General features: G+C 40.6%; 1 protein-coding gene across 14 annotated transcripts; it reads right to left on the bottom strand.

Annotated features, from left to right (window-relative positions):
- Nucleotides 1–92: 92 nt before the first annotated feature.
- Nucleotides 93–19,358, bottom strand: sh3bgr (SH3 domain binding glutamate-rich protein). Of its 14 annotated transcripts, XM_084064795.1 has the most exons (13): nucleotides 19,094–19,358; nucleotides 17,546–17,731; nucleotides 15,769–15,849; nucleotides 13,066–13,332; nucleotides 12,271–12,297; nucleotides 12,056–12,088; nucleotides 11,129–11,155; nucleotides 8,866–8,889; nucleotides 8,006–8,032; nucleotides 6,074–6,097; nucleotides 4,530–4,559; nucleotides 3,801–3,861; nucleotides 93–1,351 (listed from the first exon to the last, which is right to left on the bottom strand). In XM_084064795.1, exons 1-12 carry the CDS (start codon nucleotides 19,136–19,138, stop codon nucleotides 3,847–3,849), a joined length of 786 nt encoding a protein of 261 aa, XP_083920921.1. In that variant the 5' UTR covers nucleotides 19,139–19,358; the 3' UTR covers nucleotides 93–1,351; nucleotides 3,801–3,846. The 14 variants fall into 14 exon arrangements, with proteins under 14 accessions (XP_083920921.1, XP_083920927.1, XP_083920928.1 ...); XM_084064801.1 differs by lacking the exon at nucleotides 6,074–6,097; XM_084064802.1 differs by lacking the exon at nucleotides 11,129–11,155.
- Nucleotides 19,359–20,194: the final 836 nt, after the last annotated feature.

Here is a 20,194-nt window from a genome sequence, read left to right as displayed (position 1 = left end):
GACTCACCAGATTTCATTATTGTGCATGGCTCTATAAATAGCCCAACAATGGAATTTCAACTCAGACACATGGAATTCCAGGGTTGTTTTTATACCACGCTAGTTTATTGGCCTTTTCTGTAACACCTAGGGCTCTAGTCTCAGGTTTTGTTCTACATACAACAAAGTGCATTGATTAGACAGCAGTAGTAATAGTAGCAGTTATATATTACAGTGGTTCCCAACCTTTTTGCTCCCCCCACCCCTTCTTACATCTGTTACAAGCTGAGACCCCCACACGTGCTTGTAGAATGGCTATTTTTGCAAAGTTTTGAGGAAAGAAATGGAAACGTTTCGAAAAATCTATTTTCAAATAGATTTAAGACTATTTGTGACTATTTTTGACAATACGACACAAAAATGCAAGTTACGATTTTGTGCACGTTTAAAATGTTGGGACGACCGCCAAACAGACGCGGCCTCACGCCCAAGGCGTTCCACCAAGGGGGGCCTGGACCCCAGGTTGGGAAACCCTGATATAGTAGATCCTAACATTCACACAGATGATTTCTCACATAGCCATGAGAATCACTGGGTTACATTCATATGTACGGTATAGAAGGACTTTTTGCAGTCATCAAGGCACAGCATTGACAGTTCTATTCCAGTGTGAGAGTCAGTCCCTTCATTCAGTAAGCAGCTTTAGGAAGTAAAACAACTCCACTTAACCACTTATATCATTTTACGTCAAATAGCAGATCTACAAGCTCACAATGTCTCGCAAAACACATTATGAGCTTGTACTTGTTTTTGCCAAATGGTCTCCTATTATGACATGCCCAGCTAGGGTTCATGTGGTTAAAACAATGAAAGGGGGCGAATTTTCAAGTTAGCGTATGAGTCTTAGCATGGTGGTACTGTAAATCCATTACAAACTGTGGTATAAAACTACTGCTTCTTTCCGACATCAAAACAGAAGAATATATGCCTGAATTATTTTCTCAAATGTTTAACATAATGACTGTGTATGTACATTGTACAAAAGCTGCTTAGTCAAAAACAATTACAAACTGACACTACTAGAATACGTTGTGTATTTTCTAGTAGTTCCATCTCCTCACATGCAACAACAATATAAAAATCACGTTGAAATCGCAGTGGAAAAAGGGAAAGGGTAGGGTAACTGGTTGGATGGGCCCCTTCAACGTGGATTGACCCTCCAACATTATGACGGATTGGTTTCCAGTAAGACTGATGGTTTCCAGTGTGATGGATGGTTTCCAGTAGGATCCCGGCAGGCGAGGATGGTTGGAAGGGGTGTCCAGTCAGAGGGGTTTGAGTGTCAGACGTCAAGGGTCAGAGGCTCTCCAAGCTAGATGAGACAAACATGATGATGAATAAATTGGCGTCACCAAATGTGCAGCTCTTCTCGCTACAGTGGCAGCGGAATCAAATGTGTTAATGTGTTGTGGGTTTCCACAGTTAATAACTATAGACTGCAGGGATTTCAGCAACAGTACATTTCATTTACCATGCTCACTGTTGAAATCATTCAACATGCTGATAAGTGTGGGGGGGGGGCTGTTCATTAAAGGGATAGTTCACACCCCCCAAAAAAATAATGAATGTTTTTTTTTTTTTGTCGCATTCCTAACCCAATAATTTGATGATCAGGACCGGTAGGCAGTGGTTCCGGTAGGACACACAAAGGAGTCTCCTACCGGAACCGCTGCCGGTCATCAAATTATTGGCTTAGGAATGCGACAAAAACAATCCATTAAAGGTATTGTAGGCAACATTAAGCCTAAATTTTAAAAATATTTATATATATATATTTTGCATTTTTTCCCCTCTATCAGCCACTATATAATGATGCTGGGGTGTTTTCCTGCATTGAAACACAGTCCTCTTTCTGAAATCCGTATTTTCCCTATTGTTTATGTTTGTCCGGGACGTAAATTAACGCACGCATGTGCGCATCCGTGCGTGTCCGTGTGACTCTATGGAAGTCTATGGAAGCATCACCCCCTGGTGGCCGGGGAAACGAACTGCACAAACATAAACATAAACAATACAGGGAAAAATACGGTTTTCAGAAAGAGGACTGTGTTTCAATGCAGGAAAACACCCCAGCATCATTATATAGTGGCTGATAGAGGGGAAAAATGCAAAATATATATATATAAATATTTTTTTAAATTTAGGCTTAATGTTGCCTACAATACCTTTAATTCAAGTCTCCACGGGGTGACTAATCAATAGAAAAAAAGTCATTTTGGGGGGTGAACTGTCCCTTTAAATTGGCATGACACCCTAGGCTGATTTTGTAGTTTGCTTTCTGGTTCAGGTTAAAACTTACATAAGAGTAAAAACATGGCATGCTGCTTAAGGCTGACCTTGTAGTAAGCAGCTAATCAAATTAATAATTAGATGTAGGTGTGCCAGTGTACAAGCATTGACAGTACTGCTGACTACTGTCTATGCTTGCACAATGGCACAGCCATGGCCGTGGTCACACCTAAATCTAACACATCCATTATACAGTACATTTTATTAGCTGCAGCTGTGTTGCTTACAAACTTGGCATGTTTTGCACCGTCTGTAGTTTTTAACCTGTACAGTAAAACAAACCAAAACATTGGCCTGGGTTACCAAGCCCCTTTAAAAAACATTCATACCAATGAAAGTGGTTAATAATCCTGATCCCATTATCTAACAAAAATAAGGACAATCATTATTTTTTAATTATATTCAAGCACTGCGAGCCAGGTCTGCCGCTCACTTAGTGGCTTCTTCTAACAAAACATGACGGGTTGGAGCCCAGAGAGTATATGTATGTGTGTGTGTGTCTGTCTGTCTGTCTGTCTGTCTGTGTGTGTGCGTGTGTATGCATGTAAGTGTGTATGTGGGGAAGTCGGTGGAGGAGGGAGAAAGAAATTGTCCCCCAAATGAAAAATAAACAAACAAACGAATCTAAATAAAAAATATCTCCTGCAGCGAGCCACATATATATGCTTGACATACAAAGAGAGAGGGAACGAGGAGCCTGGCTTTGAAGATTACGATTATTATTATTAACATTATTATCATCATCATCATCACTACGGCTACCTTGGGAGAAGGACGAGAGAATGTGTGAGATATTTTTATTGTGGCTGCAGCCAGCTGATCCCCCAGGTGCTCGCTGTGCTCATTGAAGTTATTTGCAGAAAGTGGAGCGACAGTTCCTGGTAAACAACACGATACACAGTCAAATCCTCAGTGTTCATTAGACTCCGAGAGCGTAGAAACGGAACCAAATGGACCCGTACAAGTCTGAGGATTTTACTGTGTACAGAGCTTCTTTCCCCCACTCAGACAGAACACTTAAAAAACACTTCAGGTACCCGATAACAAGACATGCCTCCATGTACACACCAAGGTCAACCAAAGACTGCATGAGCATCTGAACTCATACCTGTTGTGACGTTTATGCACCACACAGTTAATCTCTGGGTTAGATTAATATTTACTCTATCTATGCAAGCACATTATTGTGGTTGCTTCTTTTGGTACCACTACCAACCAAAGCTTATGAATGATGAGGTTATCTAATCATGTCATAATGAGGTGGCCATTTGATACGAGGGTCAAGGCAACGGACTCCTCTGAATACAGGGTTATCTTTTAATTAAGCCTGTTACATTAACTTCAAACATAATGGCAACAGCAAGGAGACGTATTCATCTCTTAATAGTCATTTCTGCTCTGATCCATGTGATCTTTTACTGCCATCTGGTGGTAAAAGTGGAGAGTGAAAACATGCTGACAGAACAGTTTACCTGTGTAACGAATCACATCCTCAGCCTCTCCAGGGTTCACCTACTCCTAATCCTCATCCTCCTGTTGAAACAGAGGATCATGTGTTGACAACAGATACAAACAGAGCAGTTAGAGAGATATCTAAGATATCGCAATCTACTACTGTATGAGGAAGATAACCAGGACATTGGATCAAATACTATAAGAAAATACTGCCATGGTAAAAGAAGGACCCTGTTGTTGGTTGACTAAGCTTCATGGCTCTCACTCTGACCTTACACTTTGTAAGCCACTCTGGACACGAGCGTTTGAAAAATGCCTAAATTGTACAATGTGAATTACTGGTACAAGTGAGATCTACTTTGGTCATTTCCATACAAAATCCATGAGCATACAAGACCCTGTCTAATGTGGCAGGTGGCAAACCTGCTGCAGTCAAAAGGAAAAAAATCCCCTTCTTCTAAAAAGAGGAAAAGAAAAGGCAAGTACGTCTTATCTCTGTGCTTTGCCTGATTGCTCTTCAACGAGCCTGTAGATGAGCTGAAAGTAACAGCATCAGACTGCAGATACGAGCAGCAATAAGTGAAAATAAAGTGTTGAGAAAGAGTATTGACTTGTTTGTGTGTTGCACAGCCGCCTCTTCCCAAACAATAGTGGAACAAGAGTCTTTGACAGGTGGCTGGAGCAAAGTCAGCTGTTCACGTGGGACACACTTGGTGTGTTTGTTGTGTTTCTTGCTATAGCACTACCTTTGGGTCTTCCATTTCCTCTTCTTCCTCCTTGAGCACGTCAAAAAGAAACAGAAATAAGATGTTTTGTGAAGTAAAGGAAGATAATGTCAGTGGGTAAGGCCACATGGGGTTAGAGGTTTTAGGCGGAATGGGTTCAAAGACAGGGAGAAACGGTAATCTGGCAGAAGCATCCAGAAAAACAGGGATGTAGAAATACCAAAGAAATATCAAGAAATGCCAAACCCCAAACTACAGGCATGAAACTACTTTTTCTACTAGTTAGCAACAGCGAGCACACACTGTATCATTTTTAAGCATTGGGGAGAGATGAAGGCATGCGTTTTTATTAAGGGAGCCTCCTATGAGATTGTTTCCTATGGCCTCAAACTGCAAAGCATTGCATGATTACAATTGTGTTCAAAAGGCACTGGCTGGACAATGTGCCTGGCTTGCACGGTATCTTGAGTTCCTACTTCCTATGGTACATCAGGTATACAATAATATACATAGCGTGAATTAGGACTTGCAGAATATCTACTGTACATTCATCAACAGATTTACAGAACCAAACTATGGAGCGGGCTGCTCAGCAGGGTCATTTTAGTGCACTGTGCAAAAATAATCAATATCCATGGCTTCTTTAAAGATAGGTATGACCCACATCGCCTGTTTGTCAAGTCATGTGTTCCCTTCTCTATGCAACATGCAAAGGCCTCATACTTAGCAATATTTCCAATGTATGCCTATTAGCACATAGCAGTGTACAACCCAACAACAAATACTACCTTTTCTTAATCAAAATATGATAAGATATTATCGCCCTGCAGACTCGAGGTCAAAATGTGGCACAAGCCACACACCAGAACTGATCTCCAAATAACAAATCTTTAGGCAATGTGTCTAATTTTGCATGAGACAGCACACCACAGGATGGTTTTAAGAAACCAGAGGAAATTAGCAATATGCAATATTGGGACGAAGAATCTATGATCAGAAAATACCTCTAGTACTTCAGGCTCTTCTTCCTATGGAAGAAGAAACCATGGGTATTGAGCAATTTAATGAGAGTAAACATAAGAGTCAAAGATCCTTGTTTGTTTAAGATGCCAAAGTAACAAAATGGGAGGAACCATGTTACTTGAGATTATTGTCATCAGTCAGACTAATGCTTGAACAAGGTAAACTAGATGTGTGAATAGTTGTGCCGCTTCAGCACCCTCTCGTGGACAGATTTGTGGACAAAATGATATAGGCTACATAGTATTTTTACACAGAAAGACAAACAAACGTACATACAAACAAACAAACAGCCTCATAACAGTAGTTTTGCACCGCAACGCGGCTCAACTAATAGCAAGTTGTGGTTCATGCTGAACACCGCTATAGGCATCTCCATGGAAAAACCTTTAAAACCCATGCATCAAACAGAGAGAGAGAGAGAGAGAGAGAGAGAGAGAGAGAGAGAGAGAGAGAGAGAGAGAGAGAGAGAGAGAGAAAAGAAAGAGAGGGAAAGAAAGGTGGGATGTTTCCATTTACAACAAATAGCAACCAGAGGAAACTACCTCACTGGCAGGGTCATCTTGCTCCTGCAAGGAGAGTGGAGAGGTAAAGAAGAGTGGTGACGGAGCAAAGCAAAGCAGTGTGGTGTGGTGGAAGCAGAGCAGCAGGTAATGGTTATTTGGAATGTTGAAAAGACAACAGCTGTTTCCCACACCGTACTAAACCCAGGGATGATTACTTTGTAAAATCCTTAAGCAAAAACACAAATCATGGCCTAACTCTAGAGCTGCAGGGAAAATATCTTGCTGACATGTCACACATTTAGTTTTTTACACACTTTTCATAATCACAGGGAACATATTATGTTTTCCTTTTTCTTTAGGTTTTTGGAGGTTTGTCACAAACCAACAAACAATAGTCAGGACTAATAATTACAAAATAAAGATAATGGTGATTATTTTGGACAAGATGGTACAATCTTAGCAAACTCCAACTATAGCCTCTGGTTAGCACCTCTCTGGAGCAGCATCCGTCCTGACTTTCTAGAAATAATAGTATAACCTAACCCTGGGTTAAGTGATGCAGTGTGGAAAAGGCTGCAGTTAGACCATGGCCAACTCTTCGCCTCGGCCTCATGACAACCCCAGGCAAAGAATATGCAGTGTGGAAAACACAAGCGTGTGTGTGTGTGTGTGTGTGTGTGTGTGTGTGTGTGTGTGTGTGTGTGTGTGTGTGTGTGCATGTTTATGTCAGATCATGTGTATGTTACACATATACGTGTTGTATATTTGGAGAATGGAATAGTATTTGAGGGTGAGTAAAACTTCTTGGTATGGCCAACACTACTGTTATCTCCTTTAATGAATGAACCTAAATCCATAGTTGGTTAATTCTCCCTATGTTATTCACTGTGCCTGTTTTGGTCTGTCTGTTTTATTTGATCTGTGCACTTTCACTATATTGCATTTTATTGCATTACAATGGCTTGGCATAATTACAGTGGAACATCTACTTATGAACTAGGGCCTCTGCGATGCCGAGGTGAGTGGCCCACTGACCCTAATAATATTGGTTAGGGCACAAAACACAGGTCGGAAAATGCCTCTATCAGTGAGTGCCCTATTTGATCCCCAGCCAGCTGGACCACTTACTGAATGTTATTCCCCTACTCTCTCCACATTTCCTGTCTCTCTTTACTGTCACTATTAAATGACTGGCTTAAAAATGCCCACAAAAGATTGTAATAATTAGCCAAACAGGCACATTTGTCTGTTTGAGTACTCATCCAATATGAGCACAAGCATTTTCAACGAATTGCAAGAATTGTTATAATTTTATGCTAAAATGTATACTGAGCAGGATTTGCTCCCTTGAAATTCCATAAGCATGTCCTAGAATTATACTACTGAATCATTACTTATGGCCTAGCAGTTGTTTAACATTCAAACAGCCAATTACAATGTGTCTGTCCTGACGTGTCCCTCCAGGTTATGGGAAGGGTATCGCTTAGAAACATGCAGCCGTCCTTCAGGCTATGGGAACACTGTCGCTTAGAAAAGCGCAGCTGACCCTTCGGGTTATGGAATGATGTCTGTTTTAAACACAGCTCTATGAAAGTTATTTTACATGTGGCAAGTGGTCAAAAATACACGATGCACTTCTAAAAATACTCCAAAATCGCAATGATTTTGGAAACTGGCTGAAGGTGGGCATTCAAGGGAAAAGAAAGTAGGTAAATGTGTTTTAGTCTGGTACCTCTGCCGCCGTGTTCCACGGCCCCTGTTCAGCTCTGGGCCCTCATTCACCCCCCCCCCCCCCCCCCCCCCTTATAGTGCCCCCGGTAAGACCCACCAAAACTACCCAAGAATCAGTCAGGGGGAAATTGAAGGAATGTCAGGTAAATGCAGTGAAAGTGTTTGTAAGATAAAAGAGAGAAGAGAAATGGGCTGTTGCACATATTAAATGAAAACAACAACAAAGAAACATCAATCTACCTCAAGCTGTCGCAGTTCTTCTTCCTCCTAGAGGGGATAATAGATAGCTGGTCAGAGGCTGAGTGGAGGGGAGAGAGGGCACCAATGGCATGCGCTATTGGAACAGGTGTGGGTTTTTAAATGGCAACTACATGGACAGATCAGAGTGTCTGGAAGCAGCAACAGGACTGGGAAGAAATGAGGAACGGGATGTTAAAACAGAGTGAGAGAGACAGACAGAGAGGGAGGGTGAGATGAAATGGGTTAGAACAGTGGTTCTCAAACATTCTCATGTCAAGGACCCCCAAACTGATAGGTAATAGGTCGCGGACCCACATCTGAAAAAACTGTGTGTCAGGGGCCAGGGACCCCCAGAAGATTAGATTTGTGTTGAACTATTTCTAAATTATTGAAAATGTTTCACATTTTGTCAAGATTTTTTCAAGACAAGACATGCAAGATTGTAGATCGGCTATTTTTGACTAGAGAAAGTATAACATGGAGTTAAAGTGGTTAAACTGATTGTAAATTGACTCATTTTGCTAGGAACCCATGGAAGACCTTCAAGGAGTCAAGGACCCCTGGGGGTCCCCGGACCCCACTTTGAGAACCACTGGGTTAGAAGAAGGGAGGTAAAAGAGAATATTAAAACAAAAAATAGGATAGACAGAGGAAAGGACAAACGTGGTGGCCATTTCATAGATGAGGGGTGGGGCATCAGATCATAAAGCAACTTTAAAAAAAAACATGAAAACAAAAGAACATAGACCCATGCCCTTTCCTGATGTCCACAACAACAAACCCACGCTGTTGGTGACAATAAGGAAGGACGTAGGGAGAGAGAGAGAGAGAGAGAGAGGGACGGACGCCGGTGCAGTTACCTCCGAATGCAAATCCTCTTCCTCCTGAAAGGGGGGGAGGGGGGAAAACCAAAAGATGGGGGGGGGGGGGGGGGGGAGGGCAAAGAAGGGGTCAAAGGCCATTAGGTGTGTGGAGGAAGAACATGACTGACACTAACACCAACAGAAAAGACCATATTAAATGGTGTGAAACTACTTAGGTCAGGGGTCTTCAACGTTTTTCAGGGCAAGGACCCCCTTAGCTGAGAGAGACAAAGCAGGGACCCCCCACTACATAATGTATCAAATTAAACTTTTTCATTGATTTCATAGATAGCGTCATGGACTGGGTAGCAATGTCTTGGATTCATGTTAATGTGTATTTTAAGTTAACCAGTTAAACCCTCAATACTTAAAATATGTGTACTTGGTCTGTTCTTTTTCACACTACACCAAATCTCTGGGCCGAAAATAGCCGATCTCACACGCGAGGCGTTGGGAGCTAGTAGATCTGCTATTTTTGGCGAATGTTCCTCTCAGAAAGGTGATGCTAGGGTTCAGCTGGTTAATGTAAAAACCAGTTCCTATCACACAAAGATTTGGCGGCCCCCCTGTAGTAACTCTGAGGACCCCCTGTTGAAGACCCCTGACTTAGGTAATACTGATTCAACATAACTACTTTTGTAAAGATAGTATTGATGCATTCTTATTATTATTATTATACTTAAACGGACATTATCACGTTGTTGATGTGCATTTCAGTTAATTGTTGAAGGTTATCATGGTCTAGAGAAACACTATGAGAAACACTATGATTCATTATTTTCTGAAATCAAGGATGATATTTTGCTGTAAATAAGGCGAACAAGGACAATGTCACAGCCACTGAGGGTAGCGGCTAAAAACAAAGAAAGATGAAAGGGTTGTACATTTCATGTTTTTTCCCCCAGTGACAGTGACGTTGTCTTAGGCTGTACTTGAGAGACATACAGAAGACTGCCCAGTGTTATGCCAGCTAATGGAACATACTTTTAATCAATTGTTTTGCTATGTAGAATGGTGTATCATAGACAGGGCTTGATAAAACCCACATGCTTGGCCCGCTAGGCCCGCGGTCCGGGCACCTAGGCTCCAATGTAGCCTGACAGCGCATCGCAAGTGTGAGTCCAGTTCCTGACCATCTTTGCTGCATGTCTCTCCCCATCTCTCTCTCCCTGTTTCCTGTCTGTCTCTATTTGGTTCTTAAGTCTGACGTCATTTTGTAGTCCGACGTCATGTCCGGGTCCAAAAGGACCCAGCGCCGTCCACTCTTCATTGTAAACAAACATGTTGGAACCCGTAAATCTTTTTACAATAACCTCCTTTTTCAGAAATGAACCATTGAGGGTTAATAAGGGTCTTAATGCTAATATCATAGACAGTAAAAAGTAGGCTAATATATATATATTTATATTTGTATTTATGTATTATTATTATTAACATTATAATATATATTTTTTATATTTATTTATGTATATATATATATATATATATATATATATATATATATATATATATATATATATATATATATATATATATATATATATATTTCCGTGTCAGGTATGCCCAAATATGGAGTACAGCGCAGTCTATGACGTCAGTACTATGATGTCATATTGATTACATTAGGGTACTCCATATATGGGGATTTGTGGTTTTTATCAACATTGTTTGGAGATCTGCTAATCCGACCGACTTCCAACTTTGCCCATCAGCTCCCTCGGCTCCTCGGCGATACACACGCCAAGTTTGAAGTCGATCGGTCCCATATATGGCCATATCAGTCGGATAAGCGGTATTTCCACATCCAAAAACTGTGTAATAGCACCTTGCCGCAGGCCACCCCCTGGACACAACACTGAGTATAATGCAAAAATCTAAATGATCAAAATCTATGAAGCATGCTTCAAGCATGGGTATGGTTATTGCCATCCATCCACATGAGACCTGTAAAAAATGGAAAAGGGGCAAAAAAAAAGGGAACTGAAGATGCTTGTCATTGGTAGAGCCTATAAAATGAAAAATCATTTTCAAGCACTCAAATCACACTCCAGCAACAACAAAGGAATGTTTTTGTGGTTTAGTTGTACTGAACAAAGACCAGAGTCAAAGAGATGCGAAAAGCTACCCCAAAACTAAACAAGGCAAAATGCCCTTGGCACAGAGACTGAAAGACTACACTACATTAAATGAGTAGTTATGACTAGAAACACACAGCTATGATGAACAAAACGCACACCGATTCAAAGTCAACGGTTTATACCTCAGAAACTGGATGGTCATCTTCACCCTAAAATAGTCGTGAACAGCATTGATTAGCTTAGCAAATGACTCACCAGGCTTTCACCAGGATTACTACACCTAAATGGGGGGATTTATTTGAGCAAATTCTAATAAAAGGTCAAGTTAAATAGCATAAACATTGCATATAAATAGCAAGTATTAGGATGTAAAGTGATACTGTTGATTGAATAGTGAAGTGGTGTGTTAACCTATATTTATAGAGTTGACAATAACAATAATATAATGACATACATCAGAAACTGAATACTTTATTCAGGGGCCATTAATCATTATTATTATATAATTTTATTAATGCTTTAATACTACTTATATATCACCTTACTTGTTTTCAGAAAGAGCATTTTCAAAATGTGTCATTCGTACAATTTTGAGGCAGTTATCAACAGAAATCAATGGGGTTAGGAAACATTCAAACAACTTGATGTTTGACCTTTAACAATCAATCTGAAATTTAGAATCCAGCATCTTAAAAACTGTTATCTGTGTGCAAGCTATAGATATTTTTCAGCAAGTATTATATATATCATTATTTTATTATATATTAATAAAGCCAGTGGCAAATTAGAGAAATTTGGCAAATAGTATTGTGTTAATAAAACAGATATATCACCCTACACAAAATATGTAGCTATATCTTTCTAAACCTAGTGCCTGGGCAATTAGTCATAGCACAAATTTCCCTGAAATATATACGATGATGTGAATTATTAACACCACTTGACCAGATGTAAAAACTGTGATCGTTTGTCTCAATAATATTGGGAAATGGGTGTGAGATCTACAGTATCCAAGCCTTTCACAGTAGGGCAGACATTTGCTGGTGCGGTTATTAATAATAGCCTCCTTTGAATTAGACATGATGACAACACACACTCTCCATTTTTACCTTCTCTTCTTCTCCTCCTTCTTCTCCTTCCTCCTATTCAAGAAAAGAGAAAATAATGAAATTTAATTTAATGAAATACACACCGTTTAGTAACAATAAACAACCAGAGTTATCGAGAACATGGTTACAGAAGATTACAATAAGATTAACAGATAAAAACAACATTACAAAAGTGATCCCGTAACTGTTCCGCAGGCATATTTAAAAGAACTTACCTCTGGTTCCTCTGTTACCTTGACCCTCTGTTAAGAGAGAAAATATTGTATTAGAGACCTCAGAGAGGTAATAAGGAAACGTGTACATGGCATTCCAAAAACAAACAACATCTACAGCACATACACATTGTGTGTATGACGTACAAACACGTGTACCACACACTTTAAAAAAACTCAACAATCACAGGTATCAGGCACATGGAATCACGCATTGGGAGGATTGTGGGACTCTATCAACACAAATGGACATGGACAGTTACTAGGTGGAAATGAAGGGGAATGGTAGCATCAAGACCAGTGCACACATTCTCACCGGGAACACACAAAATCACAGTCTGCAAACGAAGGCCACTCCAAACCAAGAGGGAAACTGAAGAACACGGGTCAGTAGTAGTGCAATGGAAAACATGGTTAAAAGTGTCTGACTGTGCTGAGGGGACAAATACGGTGAACCGTGAATTGGAATGTTGTAGGTTGTAGGTTAGTAAGAGATCCGAAGATAGGAAGGGAAAGAGAGAGAGAGAGAGAGAGACTCGTGGAGGAGTATTTCGACAAGGAAAACAGGAACTTGAAAAGGAGACAAAACCTTGTTATGGAAGGAAGAAAACAGGACATGACACACAGTCATAAAAAGGGATGCAAGGATGGATGCTGGAGGAAGTAGAAGGAAAACATTACAGTGCGGAGGTGTACGCAAGAGGGACATTTAACACGTTAAGGGACTGGAGGAGTGAACAAACATGATGGAAGAATACACAGCAGAGCACTACAGGATTCTTGGTAGAAGGCAATTACAGTGTCCTCTGAGACTTCATCCATTTCTTCGGCTGCTGCCTCCTCCCCTTCCTCCTCCTCCTCCTCCGCGGGTGCCTCATCTCCTTCCGTGGTCTCCTCCTCTTCTGCAGCCTCTCCCTCCTCCTCCTCCCCCTCTCCCTCTTCTGCAACAGCCTCGCCCTCCTCCCCCTCCTCCTCTCCTTCTGCCACCTCCTCTTTCTCTTCTGCCTGCTCCTCCTCTATGTGTGCATTTCCGTTGCGGTGCTCCACTGGCACTGAGGATACCGTCTGAGGTGAAAACAACAACAACTAGCCATCAAGGAAGGAGTGTAAAGAGAGAAGAAAACAAGTCATAGTGTTAAAACCATAATGGCAGCTGTCACAGGCTCCACTTCAAACACCATGAGGGAGGCAGGCAGCTGGAAATCCTATGAGGAAAGAACAGGGATGAGTAAACGAGGAACAGCGTTTTAGAGCTGAAGACTGGAACGTCAGTAATGTTTATAAAAAATAAAATAAAAAGTAAAACATCAGAAGTTTGGAAAGCTTTCATGTGTGCTGGCTATTAAAAATGCCCCCCCCCCCCCCATATGAGCAGTGCTGTCGTTGATTCTTCTACTGCACTGTGTCCTCAGACCAACTGTCACTCACTTCAACTTTGCAGCTTACTTCCCTGAAACATAAACAGTAGCAGTATGTGGGACAGCAGCAGAGGGGAAAGCAATTGAATTTATTTCCCCCAAAATAATGGTGAAGCTAGTCCTTTAAATGAACTCGATGTGCACTCTCCACGAGGCAGCACCCTTTTAGAGTCCATATGGGATTTGGAGAAGAAGGTCACACAGGTTCAGTCGGGCAGAACTCTTCGATTGTGTTCCCGGCTACCCTTCAGAGACCAACTCTATTTGATTCCCACTCATGTTCAGCTAGGTCATATCATTAGCACAAATGAGTTCACTCATATACTTCAAAACAATTAATTCCCTGACTATTGAAATCTATGCAAAACCATAGTAGTTTTCAGAGTAACATAAAACTCAAAGAATATAGCCATTAGTGAGTGTAAAATATGAATCCATCAGTAGGTATTACTAGCTTTAAAGACAATACTAGCTCAATCTGACGGCCAACAATTACATAATGAGACATTGTTACTTAGTTATAAAAGAAAAAAAAAATCTAGCGTAGAATGTAAATAATAAACTATTTATCATGTTACGCTTTGATAGCTACATTTTCTCATGTGTAAATTGTGCAATGCAGCAGACAAATGGTACAGCGGTGACATTGTGTCTGTGGAGAGGTAATACGGCAGTCAGAGTACAGTCAATCACATAACAGCAAATACATTCTTCATATCATCGCTGTGGGGCAGAAACCTTGTAAAGTATATAGGTACACCAAGTTGGTAGTCGTTATGTATGTGGATTTTAGAAATAATTAACCAATGTAAAGTATTAGGAAGGTCTTGTGACTAAAATAATAACTACAATCCATTGGAACACAGGTTATTTTTTCCACTGTTTTTGAACATACAGTACAAGGTTTACGGCCAACAGTGACAATATTTAGCTTTGCTTCAAATAATACATGACAGAAACTGATGCGTAACAATGCTGCCATTTTACACACAATGATGGAATGTTATGCTTGTTAATGGACGATAGATAGATAGTTTAATAATCCCACCATACATCACTCGTCCATGCGACACAAAGATTAGACACATTCCTGATTACCCAGACCGACTTGCCAATGGGAAATTAGGCAAGTCAATTTGACTGGATGGGAGAAACACTTTCAGGATATACTGGATGGAAAGAGAAAGGAATGGTAAGCAAAGACAAAAGTTAATGGTGAAGTAAAGTAAGGAAGCCAATTACTAGTTGCTCATCACAGTTTCCTTCAGAAGTTGTTTCTTCTGGATTGGTTTCCTCTGTGCTCATCCCGTTCTCCACCACAACTGTCTTTTCCTGTGTCAGGGAAATGGTCAGGTTTAACATCAGACGTTGTGCTAGTTATTTCCTAAAGCATAGGTTTTCAAAGTGGACGTCATCAAGGGTTGCCAGGCGGGCAAATTGGAAAGAGAGGACAATGGGAAAAAAGGAAAGAAATATTCTTAATCATAAACATATGAAAATGAAAATAAATTAAAGGTAATCATTTTAAATGCTGGATATTCAAATTATGTGAAGAGGCATTACTTATGTTATAATTTGGCAGATTAATGTATGTTATGTATTAATAATTTAAATCTGCAAAGTAACTAATAACTAAAGATGTCAAATAATTGTAGTGACGTAAAAAGTAAAGTTTTGCCTCTGAGGTGTAGTGGAGTAGTAGTATAAAGTATTGAAAGACGGACATACTCAAGTAAAGTAAAAGTACCTCAAATTGTACTTAAGTACAGTACTTGAGTACATTCCACCACTGCCATTAGGAACAATTACTGTAGCTTCATGCTTAAACCTTTCTTCCTGTGCAGGAATATGATGAATTGGGTGCAGTCGTCCATATCAGAATTGACTCAGCTTAATTACGCGTAACATGACCTGGAGGACAAAACATTAGCTGCACTGTTTGGTAGAGCAAACAACAGCACTATCACAATCCTAACTAGACAGACTTAACAGGGCTACTTAGAAAGTATAGTAAGTATTTAAGTACCCAGTCTTGGGTGAATAATGAAACAGTTGAATGTTTATATGTGGGGAGAGAACCAACCTTGTATCCAGGAGGAGGCTCCAGGCCCAGAAATTCATACACATTGTTGTCCTCCTTGGCATCAAAGAAGTTCTCATAATCCTGCAAAAAATAGAACAATTATGTGTGTCTGCTAACTGCATTTACCAAAATACGTATTTTCTGTATACAGAGCAGACCTGGGGGAAAAAAGCACTTGAAAGCTGCTTGATGAATAGTGTGAAAAGTGTTTTTTTTTTCTCTTTTTATGTATGGTGGAATGTGTTAATACAATATAACTAGAATATCTGTTCTGCAGTGGTTGGAGGTGGTCTTGATACATTTCCAAGTGATATTTAGAGCCTGTTGGTAGCTGTCGGGTAGCACACTGACTGGTTGACAAGTAGCCCTGCCTGAAGTGCATAGGCTCAATGTCTCCACTGGCCAAGTGAGGATAGATTAGCGGTAGATGTTGGGCTCCCAGGTGTGAGAAAAGGGTTTGAATCTTGATTCTTAGAGTTGTAATTATCTCTCTCTGTCTGGAGAGGATATAGAACATGCACATTGTACCTTTAAAAGGGTAGTGTAAGTGATATTTAAAACTTTTAGTGGTTAAAACTAAAAGTTGAATTGTTAAAAAGTTAAAGTTCTGTATTCTGATAGTAATCATTGCAATTATAGAGACTTGTTAAGTAACAGGGTTCTCCCCGTCTCTCCGGCTCTTTAATAATCAGAAAACACATTTCCTGGTGGTTTGCCAATTTCATCCAATCAGGAGAGAGTACCCATTTATCAGCTTCAGTTTTATAGTGTTCCAGTTCCAATTTTGTCGGCTCGTTTCTACGTGTCATCACTTCCATTTTCACTTGTTTATCCTGTAAGAGTTCTCTCTCCTAATTGGATAACATTGGTGTCCCGACCTGAAAATACATTTTCAGTTTACGTAAAGGAGCAGTTCACCGAAAAAAAAAAATATTTTCTATCAATTACACAACCCATGAAGCCTTGAATTCATGTAGTTTTTTTTTTTTGTCGTCATCAAATTATTGGCTTAGGAATGCGACAAAAACTAAGAAATCTCCATGAATTCAAGGCTTCATGAGGTGTGAAATTGATAGAAAATAAGTCATTTGTTTTGGTCAACTACTCAGAGCTGGAGAGACAGGGAGACCCCTGTTACTTAACAAACACTCCATAGCAATGATTACCAGGCCTGGATTAAGACTTTTCACGGCCCGGAGCTTGGACCACAGTTCAGGGCCTGTGGAATGTCCGTGTTGTGATAATTAATTCATACTGCTTTAGCTGCAGATGCATGATGAGCAGACTAGCATCATTTTAAACTTCTGGCCAAAAACATCCGGATAAAGTGGGTTAAAGCAGTATTTGTAAATGCCATTTCACTGTTTCTCAATGTTGGGTCCGGGGACCACCAGTGGTCCACGTGGACCTTACGGGTCTGTAACTGAGAGTACAAAAAAAAAGACTTTACAGTACAGATTGGACTCCCAGAGATAAAAACAAAACAAAAAACATATCAAGTGGGGGTCTGATCAGTAGCCCAATGCATATCAAACTGGGGGTCCTTGAGAATCACTGAATTAACAACAGCCTACTGGAATCAATCAATCTACACCCTAAAATACTCAGTGCTAACTCAAAATTTGGTTCCATTTGTACACTCTCTGAGTTGCAGACCCGTAAAAATGTCCATTTGGACCGCTGGTGTTCCCCACACCCGACGTTGAGAACCAGGGTGACCCAGGTCTGGTTTATTCCGATGTTCACTTAAACATATTAAACCGTTTGCTAAGCTTACCCCACAGTAGCTCCCTTCGTTGAAGATCTGAGGGGGTAGAGGGATGCCGTTGGTGGGCTTCTTCTCCACAGGGACGTTCTCCCTCATCCACATACGGTTCTGCTCATTGCAAGCAATGTCAAACGGAGAGTACTCCACTTTGAGAGCCTCCAGAAAGCCCACCACATCCTGCTGCTTCTTCTTGATCTGGAAGTTGGAGAAATAAAAAGTGGTATTTAACCACGTCAACCCTCTAGACTAGAGCAGTGGTTTTCAACCCTTTTATTATCCATTATTTATTCGGCATTTGAGCCACGGACCACCATTTGATGAGATTTAACCTCTCAGACCCAAGACTTTGAATATTTTGTTGCCGTTGGATAAGGTTTTGTCCACAATTCCAATTTGATGTTGGTACCATAGGAGAGATAACAGGCAATGTTGATCAAAATAACAATTCTTTAATTAAGTAATGCAGATGTTTAACAATAATTTAACTCTTGAGAGTTACACTCTGAAGAGTTCAAGATCTATAAGGGTCCATTTTGTTACCAACTCTCCATCATTTAGCTGGGGACCACCTGGAACCCCCTCAAGGACCACTGTTGGTCCCTGTTCCACTGGTTGAGAACCACTGCTCTAGAGTCTAGACTTAGTAAATTGGACCCGAGTTGGTCCTGTACTTTTTTCTGCCTACAACAAATCTATTTGCCAAAAATAGCCCATCTATAAGCTCACACCACATGACACATCGTGAGCTTGTAGATCTGTTTTTGGCTTAAGTTCCCCCCAGAATATGGATGGTGGGGTTCACGTGGTTCTAAAAAATATGTTAATAATAATATTATAATAATAAATCCATAGGCCTAAATGTCCTTACTTTATGCCATCTGGTGAAGGCTTTTATCCCAAGTACCTTACAGTACCTTGAGTGTGTATATTTATAGTACTGTACTTGGCACCAGCTGGAATCAACAGCAAATTAGTTGGCAGGGTTAGATAGTGTTATGTTCTACACACAGACTCACAAAAGTTATCATTATCCATTATTGCCAATAATCTTTGGGAGATGGAGCATGTTAATAGGCCAATGTGTGGGGAAAATGATAGAATTTCTAAAATGTCTGTGTATAATAGAAAAATATGAAGTGCTAGCTGTATCAAAGGAATACAAATATGCCCCTTTAGTTTAAGTCATTACTGCAAGCAACTATTTCAACTTAGCCTATGGAGTCCTGGACATTACTGCACAAAGAAGTTCTAAAGACTCTGCAAGTGAATGGTGGATCTCTTTCAAGAGATTGCTGTTTAGGTTTGGAATGTGATCCAAGCAACTGGTGAGAAATAGCCTAACTATTTTGTAGTTTGGAGCTACTTAGACGCATCGCAAATAAATAAGACAACGAACTACTAACAGTGAACCATAGAGGCTACATAATCAATTAAACATTAAAGAAGTCTCAAGCTTATTTTTAAGAACTCTCTCTGATCTCTTATCAGAGAAAGTCAAAAGTAAGCGCAAAGTTTACTTAGGCAAAAAGATACAAATCGCACGGGGTGGATCCTTACCGCAGTAGATCCCGATGAGGATGCGAGATACACTTTGATAACCATTTTGTTACGATATATTCTGTAGAATGTAACAAGTAGGTTCTTAAAGGAGTAGGCAGTCTCTCCCCTAATATTAGAGCGCGACCCAGGGCATAGCACTGTGATCACACACCACTGAGGTTATTTTGGTCTCCAGACTCCATCACCGTAGGATTGGTGGGCTGGCTTCTACCCACCCGGGTGATTGGCAACTTCAGCTGTCTGTCCGTCGGCTCTTGAACCAAGAAGTTAGTTTGCAGTAACATGCAAAGTGCATATATGGACCGAAATAGACACACGGGTGGTCACTTCGGTCAGCAGACTTACATTAAGACTAAAAGACGGAATGTCGACGAATATTGTGTTTATACATACCGGCCTTTGTTTGTTCACACTATTGTAATTGTAGGCTAATTTAATTGGAAGATCCGATTTGATTAATGTTAGGCTACTGCTGCCAGTGGTAACCGGATGACTCGCCCCAAAACACGCTCGCCCCCATTTTTTTCGCGGACCGCTCGCCCCCAGCGGTTCTTGTATTCGTATTTGTTTTACTGAGGATAAGGTCAGAAATAAGTATAGGGTTGGGCATTATTTTACTGAGGTTACGTTTGGGAATAAGGTTAGGTTTAGTTTAGGCATAGTTTACTGAGGTTACGTTTAGGAATACCAGGAGGCGACCGTTCCGAGGTCCCGGGGCAACTGTGTTTTGGGGCGAGCGTTTTGGTATTCCTGCAAGTGCCTACCTTGTCCCCACTCCCCCACTGACTCCAAACTACATTACCCATGGTTCCATTCCACAGTGTTATCGTTGTAAACAAAATGAACAAAACAAAGACTTTTTTTTAGTCACCGAGCCGCTCGGTAAATCAACAAAATGAATTCCACTTACAATAAACCGAGACTGCAAGAAAGAACAATGATTACCCGGCCGCTAGAGCTAGGCACTCAAGATGTAAAACGTGGCTTTTTATGTAGGCTAAAAGACTCTTTCAGCAGCAAGTTTGGCTTTCTCACGACTCACGAGCATGCAAGAAACTCATTCTCACATAAACATTGCTCGGACGATACATAACCATA

Source organism: Gymnoscopelus microlampas, assembly GCF_963454915.1.
Source record: "Gymnoscopelus microlampas genome assembly, chromosome: 8".
Classification (NCBI taxonomy): Eukaryota; Metazoa; Chordata; class Actinopteri; order Myctophiformes; family Myctophidae; genus Gymnoscopelus; species Gymnoscopelus microlampas.
This window is presented reverse-complemented; position numbering and strand designations above follow the sequence as displayed.